The sequence below is a fragment of the Pogoniulus pusillus genome, chromosome 5, assembly GCF_015220805.1.
Source record: "Pogoniulus pusillus isolate bPogPus1 chromosome 5, bPogPus1.pri, whole genome shotgun sequence".
Lineage (NCBI taxonomy): Eukaryota > Metazoa > Chordata > Aves > Piciformes > Lybiidae > Pogoniulus > Pogoniulus pusillus.
The window spans coordinates 3,412,121-3,424,215 of record NC_087268.1 but is presented as its reverse complement, the minus strand read 5'-3'; the positions used below and the strand labels follow the sequence as shown (position 1 = coordinate 3,424,215).

The following is a 12,095-nucleotide window of genomic DNA, read 5'->3' as shown; positions in this document are numbered from 1 at the left end:
AATATTTTTTTCCCTACTGAGTGCTTTAGCCACAGGAGTATGTTGTTCAGATGCCTGCATCAGCATGAATATGAGAACATCCATAGTAAGTTGTATGGATGTATCTGGCTGCAGTCAAAAGTGGGGACTTGGGGAACAGCATTAAGAGCAGGATTACAATACAGGGATATTTCTTCAGCATAGCATCCCAGCTGAAGTGGTTTGTTTCAGGACCTCATGGTTTTGAAATGTTTAACATTCGAAATGTCAGATACCAGAGTCCTCTTTCTCTGTGATCTCTGCAGCTACCCTTGAAGCACTTGCTCTCCTTGAACACTGCTCACAGCTGTCTGATGTAGGTGGCAAGCACTTTTAGGATGCTGTGACAGGACTACAGGAGCCAGTGGTACCTCTGCATGGTATTACCTAATAAACCAAATTAACAGGATTTGATAATGGCAAAAAAGTATGCAGCCAGTGTTGTTCTTTAAGCTTCTGTAACCCTCAAAATAACAATTTTCAAATCTAAACTTCAGCCCTTGGTATGGAATAGTTAATTGACAGAAAAACAGCAAGGAGTTCAGTTAGCTATCAGCTTCATAGCCAAGTTCATGCTACTCTAGTGGCTCGTCTGACTATGGTATTGTCAATTGTTATTGTAAAGATACTGTGTTCATGTAGAAGTGCTAAGCGACACAGAGGAAGACGTTGCTAGGAGGTGGTCGAGAATGATACTAGGATGCTGCAATTGGTATCTCTTAACCTCCGTGTCATTGAGCAGGTGCTTATAGCAGTAACAGTTACAGTGTCATATAAGCATTTAATTGCTACTTTGGAGCTCAGTGGGAAGTGGCAACTCCCTGCATGGCAGAGAGGTAAGAAGCTGTTGCTCAGACAGTGGCTTTTTTTTTTCGAGTGCTAGAATCTGCTGGCCCCTGCTGAGCTCCTACAGGCAGAGTTAACCTCCAGTTTGGAAAATAGAAGTGGACTTTGGCACATCACCTTTGGAAGACTGCTGACTGTCTATGTCACATTGATGTGAAGTGTGGACAGAAATTCACATTAATTCTTCTACAATTTCAGTTCACCCTGTTGTGCCAAGACCAAGAGAAGATTATTATCTTTTTCAGTCTTAGACAAAGTTTTCCTCAAGAAGAAACCCTTTGATCAGGAAACATGACAGCAGTGCTGAAGACAGTTTCTCACACAAGATGCTGAACTTTTACCAATTGCCTCTAAGTTATAATGAATAGCAAATTATCTGGCTTTGTTTTTTTTTTCCTTTTGAGGAGGACAAACATGATATATAATCTGAATCTAGGGAGGGGTATGGCACCACAGAGTCTCTGTCACTACATATTTTAAGCTGTTAAAAAAGAACATCCAAAACATTGATGCTGCAATTACTTGGAGAGAGACTTTTTGTCTGGTTACTGCAATACTGTTTTATACTATTTTGTGTTTTTTGAAAATAGAAAAAATGTGATCTCTAAGCAGACAGAGAAAAGTAAGCTTTTGTTTTATTCAAAACAATGTTATGTCTTCTAAGGTACGTAATTTCCATTAACTTTGCACTAAATAAGGCTTCTTATTATCTAAGTTAAATTCCCAGTCATAGAATCACAGAATCAAGCAGGTTGGAAGAGACCTCCAAGATCATCCAGGCCAACCTAGCACCCAGCCCTGTCCAGTCAACCAGACCATGGCACCAAGAGCCTCATCCAGTCTTTTCTTGTCATGAAAAAAGCAAAAGCAGGAAAACAAGAGTATTTAATCAGGCATTTCATTTTGCCATTCTTCATTTAGTCATGCTTTGAAGTTTTATCTACTGCAGCTTTTGATGCTTTTATACTGTAAACATGTGAGGTAAAGGCTTATTAGCTGTTCTACACTGCCATTAATATGTATATTATCAATTGTACAAGTTATGTGTAGGGGCATGGCCTTTCTTGCAACCACTTCCACATCCCAGCTAAAACACCCTCTGAGATTACATGATGACTTACCCAAACAGGTGGTAACTTTTAGCCACAGCCAAGTGCAAGAAGAATCAGGAGTTACAGCCCATGCACGTGACAACGCCAATTATTTTCACTTTGATTCTTCTGCCAACAGAATATTGGAAGCATGAATTCACCAGTTATCCTACACTAGGTGCTAATACTGTGTGTGCTCAAGCTTTGCTGGGAGAGGAAATGGATACACTCCAAATTTAATAACTTGTTCAAAGTCACCTCTCGAGGTGAGGAGAAAGTTCTTCACTGAGAGAGTCATTGGACACTGGAATGGGCTGCCCGGGGAGGTGGTGGAGTCGCCGTCCCTGGAGCTGTTCAAGGCAGGATTGGACGTGGCACTTGGTGCCATGGTCTAGCCTTGAGCTCTGTGGTAAAGGGTTGGACTTGATGATCTGTGAGGTCTCTTCCAACCCTGATGATACTGTGATACTGTGATGTAAATAAGAAATAAAGTGACACAGCTGAGGTAATTGATGAAATATTCAGAGCCTAAGCAGAGATAATTTTTGATGCTCTTTATTTCTGTTTTATGGAGACAATGAATAAGGATTTGCATGTGTTTGTCTAGCATGCCAAAATGTTATTCCAAAATTACAAGGAGCACAGATTAGATTATACCTATCCATTTGGAGCAGAGTGGCTGTAAGATGAAGTGAGTACTGCACCTAGGAGTGTGGTTTGTTTCTTTCTTAGAAGTAGAACTCTGTATGTGGATTCATAGATTGATGCTGTCAGCTAAAGCTGGTCAAAACTTTCTTCTATTTTGACAACATTTCCAGTTAATTTTCCAGGGTTTTTTTTATATTGTGCATGCTTCACTTTTCATATCCAGCTGAATGAGAGCAGTTTGCAATAGCAGCAAAATAAAGCTAGCAAATGCTTGGCAGAACATTTTTGATACCCAAAAGATACAGATGCATTTCTCATCGTATTTTGAGTAGCTCTCTCCAAGCTGCTTCATTTTCCTCGGAAGCAGGAGAGGACCCATTAGTGAGTCCTTGGATGAAAAGCTGCCTTTGCTTTTCTCACATTAAATGGGCACTGCATAGCTGAACCCATCTGATCAGAAGCTCTCAGCACTTAATAATTAAACTTCTAATTTGTTGCATTTGGATAAGAGTTTTTACATTATTTTTTTCCTACCTTTTTAGAGTTCATGGTGAGAAGGAACTCCTGCAGATAACTAGAGGGATCAGTGTTAAATATTTCCATGTCATATATAGTCTTGTTGGTCTGTAGTTAGGTCTTTGCAAAGACTAAAGGAGTCTGTAAGAGAAATACAATGAGCCCAAGCCACCCAGTCGTACTGCTGCTAAAGGTTTTTATCTTCAACATGAAGGCAGTTGTTAGCATGCAGGGAATAAACTGTCAAGCAGAAGGAGGCAGACAGCATTGTTTTCACAGCACATAAGTACCATGCTGGACATGATTTCATGCATACATTACTGAGTGTTAGTAAAACCAGAACAGACACCCACTCCTGGCAATAAAACTCTCTCTGTTGCTCCTTTGGGACCAATGATTTTTTTATGCTGTTGCACAGTTGGTTTATGTGTGCCATTTCCATTGGGCAAAGCCAGTCCTCTCACTTATGCCTTGGAATTGTTTAATGGTTGGAAACTTGTCTGTAGAGCAGCTTCAGCAAATTTTTTAGAGTTGGAGGTCTAATGTTTATAAGATAGCAATAAGAAGGAGCTTAAATTAGAACCAAACTTGCTATCACTTCTACGACTCAGAACAAGGACTCTTGTTTCCAAAGTCATTATTTTCTTCTCCAACTTATATTCCAAATCATTAACTGTGTTCATTACAATTACAACATTTAAAGCCAAAGTGGATGCGTTGCAGCAGGCTATGATGTGATCCCTGTGTATGGCTTGCCCATATTGTCCTGTTAATGTTACAAAATAGTTGCAGATCCTATTTATTGAGTGGATTTTGTAAAATATAAGTTGTGTGTTGACAAATCTGAGTGTGGGAAGATGAGCATTTTGAAATGCATGTGCATTTTTGCAGCAAGGAATCCTCCCCTTAGGGACTAGAGACAGAGTTTTGTTTGTGATGGCTAAGTAGCCAGCAAGAAAAGAATTTAAGTCCTTTGGGTGTGCTCAAGCCCGGTACAATCTAGACAAGTGTAGTACTTACTCCGTGTGCTTCAGCCTTGACCTAATGAAGCTACCATTTCTAGCAGTGAGAAGTGATTTACTTGTCAGGCTGCAGAGACCAGAATTTTTTCAGATAGAGGACAGATGTTGGTGCCAATTTCTACTATGTATATAATGCCTTTTCCTTTGTTAGAGTTGCAGTATAAACTGCAGAAGAAAAGCTGCAACATCACTTTGCAAACCAAAGAATTTGATTTAACACTCTGATAAATTTATGTGTCTCCAAACTTTACATTTGAAAAAGTTGGCAGCAGTTTCCATTCCAGTAATTTAACGTTCATGTGTCTGAATGGTCTTACATAGGCAGGCAGTCAAAGTCATTGTGCTAGTTTGAAGCAAGCTGGAATGTTTTGGTGAAGTCAACTGGATTACAGGCTGTGAAAGGAAAACAATGGTGATGTCTACTTCACTCATAGGCTTGCTGAGAGGTATAAGAACAAAAAAGCAAAACATAGATTATGGAGTCTCACTTGGGATGCTGCTGAGCTTGGAGCTGTATCTCTCTTCTAACCTCACCCTCCATTTCTTTAAATAATCCACTTTGCTTCCTAACCCCCTGGCCTAGCTTCCATTCTTCCTTGGGACTGGGGGAAGGTTGAGAGGGGTAGGGGAAGGTGAAGGGGAGGTTGAGAGCCCCTCCTGGGGACTCAGGTTTCTGGGAGGGGAGCTGTGTTTCTGTATTACCTTTTACCTTGTCTATTTCTGTCTATAGCTGTATCTACTGTAAATATCTGCTTGTCTATTGTGCCAGCTGTAAATATAAGCTTCATTCATATTTCCAGAGCTGGCTGAGTCTAGTCTGGGTGATTTCCAAAGTGTTGGGGGGCAGGGAACACCCAAACCATCACAGTCATAACAAATACATGAGGGTTAACAGCAGAATGGCTGTTAGCTTTATAGGCAGCAGAATGCCAGTTTAGCTTCCCTGTCAGGTTAAGGATACCTTACGTGTGTAAGCTTTCTAATCCAGTACCAGATATTACACCTTGAAGTATTTCAGCCTGAGTTGTACACTGCTTCTGATGTCTGCAAAGACAGAAGCAGAATAGAGCACCTTGTAGAAGTGTGACTTTTCAGTCCAATAAGGCTTTAAAAATCAGGAAGAAACAACTAATCTGTTGTCTGGTAACTGGCAAGCACGCAGTATGGAGGAGCATGCTCAACAGTTTTTGATGTTTGAGGAGTGGCTTTTTGCTTTACTGTTTATGTTTTTTTTGTTTTATGCTTGTTTCTTTTTTTGAAAGGGACTTTGTGGAAGAGACCTCCAAGATCATCCAGGCCAACCTAGCACCCAGCCCTAGCCAGGCAACTAGACCATGGCACTAAGTGCCTCATCCAGGCTTTGCTTGAACACCTCCAGGGATGGTGACTCCACCACCTCCCTGGGCAGCCCATTCCAATGCCAATCACTCTCTCTGCCAACAACTTCCTCTTAACATCCAGCCTAGACTTCCCCCGGCACAACTTGAGACTGTGTCCCCTTGTTCTGTTGCTGGTTGTCTGGCAGCAGAGCCCAACCCCACCTGGCTACAGCCTCCCTTCAGGTAGTTGTAGACAGCAATTAGGTCCCCCCTGAGCCTCCTCTTCTGCAGGCTGCACACCCCCAGCTCCCTCAGCCTTTCCTCATAGGGTTTGTGTTCCAGGCCCCTCACCAGCTTTGTCGCCCTTCTCTGGACACCTTCCAGCACCTCAACATCTCTCCTGAATTGACCATTTGTGAAGATATCCTCTGAAACATTTTAACTCTATCCAATATGTTATGTATACATAAAACATGATGCATGGTACTTCTGGGAGACAACCTGAATAATTCACCTACAGCAATATGATCATGTTGCACTTCAGGTTATAAATATTTTATTGCCATATTCCATTGTTGTATGACATAAAAAGACTCTAATACTTTATGTTGCTGAAGATGAAAAATGTTTCATTCATGAATCATTATTCTTTTCATCTAATTTTCATTTTGCATCTACTTCATTTTATTATAGTAGTCAATGAAAAGTTTCTTTAGAAAGCAGTACAAACTATTTAACTAAATCTCTGTAAATTTATACACACCACCCCCCCCGCCCCCCAATATAAATAACTTTATATGCTTTAGGATGGAGTACTATGCTACTTCACAGCTAAAGAAACACATGGAAGGAGGTGTGCAAGATGAGGCACATAGTGCCATGGTTTAGTTGACTGGATAGGGCTGGGTGCTAGGTTGGACTGGATGATCTTGGAGGTCTCTTCCAACCTGGTTGATTCTATGATTCTATGACAATGATTCCTCCAAGCCAGAGGAAAAAGAAATAAAGAGAATTGGCTTTCAAGATCAATAAAAACAAGTAAGAAAGAAAAAAGAATTCTTCTGATTTTGAAAACAAAGTTCAATTTCCAGACTTACTAAACTCAGATACAATTGATAACTTTTATATCTAAAAGTTAGGTTGAATTACAAGTGTGAGGAAACAGAGACGTACGTTGTTATTTAACCAAGAGTCATGCTAAATAGCAGGTATAAGCAATTATTTCACACTTGATCTCTAAAAAGGAAATGCTGCCTTTATTAATTCTGGATGTGTCAGTTTACATGGCCTAAATGATGTAGTTTTTCATTCAGACCCTTAGTCATAGAGATTATCTGATGAACTTAGTATGCCTGGGAAGCTTATTTAGCAGCTCATTTGACATTATAAAATGACACAGGTGGAGCATGCAGTAAATGAGTGCCTGGTGTCCTCTGTGCACACCTCCAGTTTTATTTCTGCCAAATAAGTGATGTCTCATTTGACTGAATTGGAATGAAATATTTTCATACAACATCAGATTGTTTTTTCTTGGCTAGAGGTTGATAACGTGCCTAAATTACTGTGATTTTCATTTGTTCTGCCTAATACACTTTTGACTTCTTTTGAGTCACAATATTTTCTACTGAAATCCTGGGTTTTCTGTTTCCTTATATTCTGTCACTAAGATTTGGCTACCATGGGCATTTAAAAAAAAAAAAGAAATAGGAGTTAAAATGTAGGAGTTAGTAAATAGCAAGTGGCACTTTGAGAAGTTTAGTTGCAGAATTTCCATTGGCTCACATTGCTCAGAACCAGAATATTACATAGTAGGCTCACCAGGAGGAATACTGGAATTTCAATATTGGAAAAGGTTCAGTATTGGAACCTCTGACTGTTAGTTGTCCTTCTTAACTCTAGGGTCAGGACAGAGACAACCAAAGGATTGAGTTGATATTGACCAGAAATTAAACCAGAATAAGGAAATGAATCACAGTGGTAGTTTATTGCCTTTTTTATCAGGAATTGCTTTTTTTTTTTTTTGTCAGAACAGCGTGGCCAGTAGGACAAGGGAGGTTATTTTATTCTTCTCCTGTACTCAGCACTGCTCAGGCCACACCTTGAGTGCTGTGTCCAGTTCTGGGCCCCTCAATTCAAGAGAGATGTTGAGATGTGGGAGCATGTCCAGAGAAGGGCAACAAGGCTGATGAGGGGCCTGGAACACAAACCCTATGAGGAGAGGCTGAGGGAGCTGGGGGTGTGCAGCCTGCAGAAGAGGAGGCTCAGGGGGGACCTCATTGCTGTCTACAACTACCTGAAGAGAGGTTGTAGCCAGGTGGGAGTTGGTCTCTTCTGTCAGGCAACCAGCAACAGAACAAGGGGACACAGTCTCAAGTTGTGCTGGGGGAAGTCTAGGCTGGATGTTAGGAGGAAGTTGTTGGCAGAGAGAGTGATTGGCATTGGAATGGGCTGCCCAGAGAGGTGGTGGAGTCACCATCCCTGGGGGTGTTCAGGGGCAGACTGGATGAGGCACTCAGTGCCATGGTCTAGTTGACTGGCTAGGGCTGGGTGCTAGGTTGGACTGGATGATCTTGGAGGTCTTTTCCGATCTGCTTGATTCTATGATTCTATGAATTTAAGCCATGCTGCATGTAGAAACATTATTTTATCATCCAAGAATGAGCTCTGGCAACACTGAAAACAAAATCAGTGTTTCCATCACACAGTTCTGTTATGACTATACAAGGTCACTTGTAGAACATAAATGTTTTACATTCACTGTGTATTTAAAGTGGTGAAGAACAGAAGTAAACCTGACAGTCTAGTTTGTTTTGATAAAGCATCATAATACTCGTGAGCTATCAGCAGCACAGAAATATGACAGAGCCTTTTTATTGTATTAAATATTTTATGTTATTATTTTTTTTTATTTTTATATTAAGTTTTATTTTATTAAATATTTTATTTTCTTTAATTTCTAAAGAAGCTGTATCAGTTTGCCTGAATTTTCTTCAGAGATGTTTATTCCATCTTCTGTATGCCTAGTAAATACGTTAAGATGCAGATGATCTTTTTCCTATTAAAGACAATCTTTATTTTAAAGTCTTTGTTTTAAATTCCAGATCCATCTGCTCCACCAGCTCCTTCCAATATCAGAATTGCCAATATCAGTGCAAACAATGATGGGAGTGTAAATGTAATGATTGCTTGGGACCTTCCTGAAGAGCCTGATATCCCAGTGCATCACTACAAAGTCTTCTGGAGCTGGACATATAGCAAATATGCAATCCCAGCTAAAAAAAAGAGAAGAAAGATTACTGATGGGGTAAGAAAGAAAATAGTAAATGATACAGAAATTTTGTTCTCTCACTTCTGTGATTCTATAATTGCTATCTTTTGCTGAACTTCTTGCTTGAAATGCAGGCAAATACTACTAGATTTTGCAGGAAGGTGAAGTTGAAAATTAAATGCTATTTGTTGTCTAAATTTAGGATTATTTTAATAGTACTTCTTAAAGACACAGGGCTTGTTTTATTTAAAAAGCTGCATTCTGCTTTCACTATGCAAATAAAACTTGCTACACTTACTGTATAGTGGAAAAAAGATGAATATGAAACACTTTGAGTAACCTCCACCACCAAAAATTTGACATATTCCCACAATAGGAAGTTCTTAAGAGTTTCTTGAATGCTATATCAAATACTGCTCTACTGGAAAGCTATCTGTTGTGGTGTCCTTAAGAATATTGTATGCTATTTTAAAGTAGTTAAGAGAAATGGAAACCAGTTACTGATAACAGGCTGGATTTAGTTCTCAGTGCTCTTATTAAAGGCATTATGAGAATTTGGTCCCATGTCTACATTGACATTATGTCTTGGTTCTGGTTGGCCACTTGCACTGTGGTGGATGACAGATGGAGTTTCAGTCTCCCTCAATCACCAAAGTGAAAAATAAAGGAAATGAAGGCTGTGTGCTGGACACAGTAGAGGTGCCTCTGTGGGAATATGCTGGACCTATGCCTCCTCATGGGAACTGATTGCTGATCAGAGTTCAGAGGCTGCAGAGCCACCACCATTAGCTCTGTGCCAAGTAGGCAGGCAAAGCAGATTTCCCTGCAAATGTAGACAATATGGAGTAATTTTGAGGGCTGAGGTAATTTGGTTCTTTGTTTCTACTTCAATTACATACTTTTTTTTTTCTTTTTCCAAGAAACCACAGTAAATGTGCATAAAACAAAACAAACACCCCCAAACCAAAAACCACCAACATTTTGGCAAGACAGTAGTAAAAATTGGGCTGTGCTATGTAGAAAAAATTGTATTTCTCAGTAAAGCTTCCATTGTCTGGAGAGCTTCATGGTAGAGGCTACAGCCTAAAGATACATGGGACCTTTCTCTCCACATGCTGGTCCTTCATGTTAAAATACAGATTTAAATTGATCTGTGTCTTCTATGTCCTGCATCAGGAATGGTGTGGTCAGCAGGAGCAGGGAGGTCATTCTGCCCCTGTACTCTGCACTGGTTAGACCACACCTTGAGTACTGTGTCCAGTTCTGGGCCCCCAGTTTAGGAGGGACATTGAGATGCTTGAGCGTGTCCAGAGAAGGGCAACGAGGCTGGGGAGAGGCCTTGAGCACAGCCCTACGAGGAGAGGCTGAGGGAGCTGGGATTGGTTAGCCTGGAGAAGAGGAGGCTCAGGGCAGACCTCATTGCTGTCTACAACTACCTGAGAGGAGGTTGTGGCCAGGAGGAGGTTGCTCTCTTCTCTCAGGTGGCCAGCACCAGAACAAGAGGACACAGCCTCAGGCTGCGCCAGGGGAAATTTAGGCTGGAGGTGAGGAGAAAGTTCTTCCCTGAGAGAGTCATTGGACACTGGAATGGGCTGCCCGGGGAGGTGGTGGAGTCGCCGTCCCTGGAGCTGTTCAAGGCAGGATTGGACGTGGCACTTGGTGCCATGGTCTGGCCTTGAGCTCTGTGGTAAAGGGTTGGACTTGATGATCTGTGAGGTCTCTTCCAACCTTGGTGATACTGTGACACTGTGATGTTGCATTGTTGTGTTGCAAAGGGTCCATCCTCTATGTAAATATGATTTAAAAAGATACAACATAAACTTTGCAGTAATTGGGACCAAATTCTGACCTTGTTTATAAGGAGATTCAGAAGAACTGAGGCATATTTGGAGAAAAGGCAGGCACCTAGAATATCTTTCTTATTACTTATAGCTCACTGCACTTTCTCCTGCACCATATCGCAAATCTGTACAGCAATGCCAGTGAGGGCTCAGACCTCCCTCACAGGACATTCCAGAGGCTATTTGTAATCAATACTATAGCAACTCTTCTGTCTGAAATTTGAAACTGTAGAAATGTAAAAAATAAGCTAATACATCCTTGAAGAATGCTTTTTTTTAATCCAGTTTTTGCTTTTAGGTGTAGTCTGGTCTGAATAATTTTTACAGGGTTTCCATATTAAATCATTCCAGATACAGGTTCCAATAATTTGACTACACTCACTATTAACATTCTTAATTCAGCATTATGGTAAAGGTTATAAATATCTCAGCACTAAAGAAGTAAAGGTAATTGATATGAAATGCTTTTGACAATCCCTGAAGTATCACAGTATCATCATCAGGGTTGGAAGAGACCTCACAGATCTTCAAGTCCAACCCTTTACCACAGAGCTCAAGGCCAGACCATGGCACCAAGTGCCACGTCCAATCCTGCCTTGAACAGCTCCAGGGACGGCGACTCCACCACCTCCCCGGGCAGCCCATTCCAGTGTCCAATGACTCTCTCAGTGAAGAACTTTCTCCTCACCTCCAGCCTAAATTTCCCCTGGCACAGCCTGAGGCTGTGTCCTCTCGTTCTGGTGCTGGCCACCTGAGAGAAGAGAGTAACCTCCTCCTGGCCACAACCACCCCTCAGGTAGTTGTAGACAGCAATAAGGTCTCCTCTGAGCCTCCTCTTCTCCAGGCTAAAAGTGTTGAGTACAGTAGTGTGAGGTTACCTTTTTGACTTTGGATTGACTGTCAAACTTGAGAAGCACTAAAGAGAGCATGGAGTAATGTCATCTCTGAGAAAACTCAGCTTGCTGGGAAAGATTTGCTGCCCTTGACTGGAAGGGTCCCAGAGCACTGGCACAGGCTACCCAGAGAGGTTGTGGAGTCTCCTCTGAAGCCTTTCAAGGCCTATCTGGTTGTATCACAGTATCACAGTATCATCAAGGCTGGAAGAGACCTCACAGATCATCAAGTCCAACCCTTTACCACAGAGCTCAAGGCTAGACCATGGCACCAAGTGCCACTTCCAACCTTGCCTTGAACAGCCCCAGGGACGGTGACTCCACCACCTCCCCGGGCAGCCCATTCCAGTATGCCCTGAGCTAGATTGTATGATCCTGCTGTGGCATGGGGGTTGGACTGGATGATCTCTTTGGGTCCCTTCCAACCTCTAGCATCCTGTGAGCCTGTCTGAGATACGAGCTAGGAAGGAGTTTTTATGAATACATTTCAAAAAGCTTTAGAAATCTAAGAATACTGAAAAGCCTTGTCTCTTATTTGCAGTATCTATGAGACTTGCCCTAATTAACAGATTACTGACTGGAAAATGATAATCCTGTGCTGATGTTTCCTCATTTCAGACACTTTTGTGACAA

At 41.4% G+C, this 12,095-nt stretch overlaps 1 protein-coding gene across 1 annotated transcript in view; it reads left to right on the top strand.

Annotated features, from left to right (window-relative positions):
* ANOS1 (anosmin 1) overlaps window positions 1-12,095 on the top strand; it is a 124,594-nt gene that overhangs the window by 78,293 nt on the left and 34,206 nt on the right. Inside the window, exon 7 of the mRNA XM_064143033.1 lies at window positions 8,562-8,764. Coding sequence (XP_063999103.1) covers window positions 8,562-8,764 — 203 coding nt within the window. The remainder of the gene's footprint in view (window positions 1-8,561; window positions 8,765-12,095) is intronic.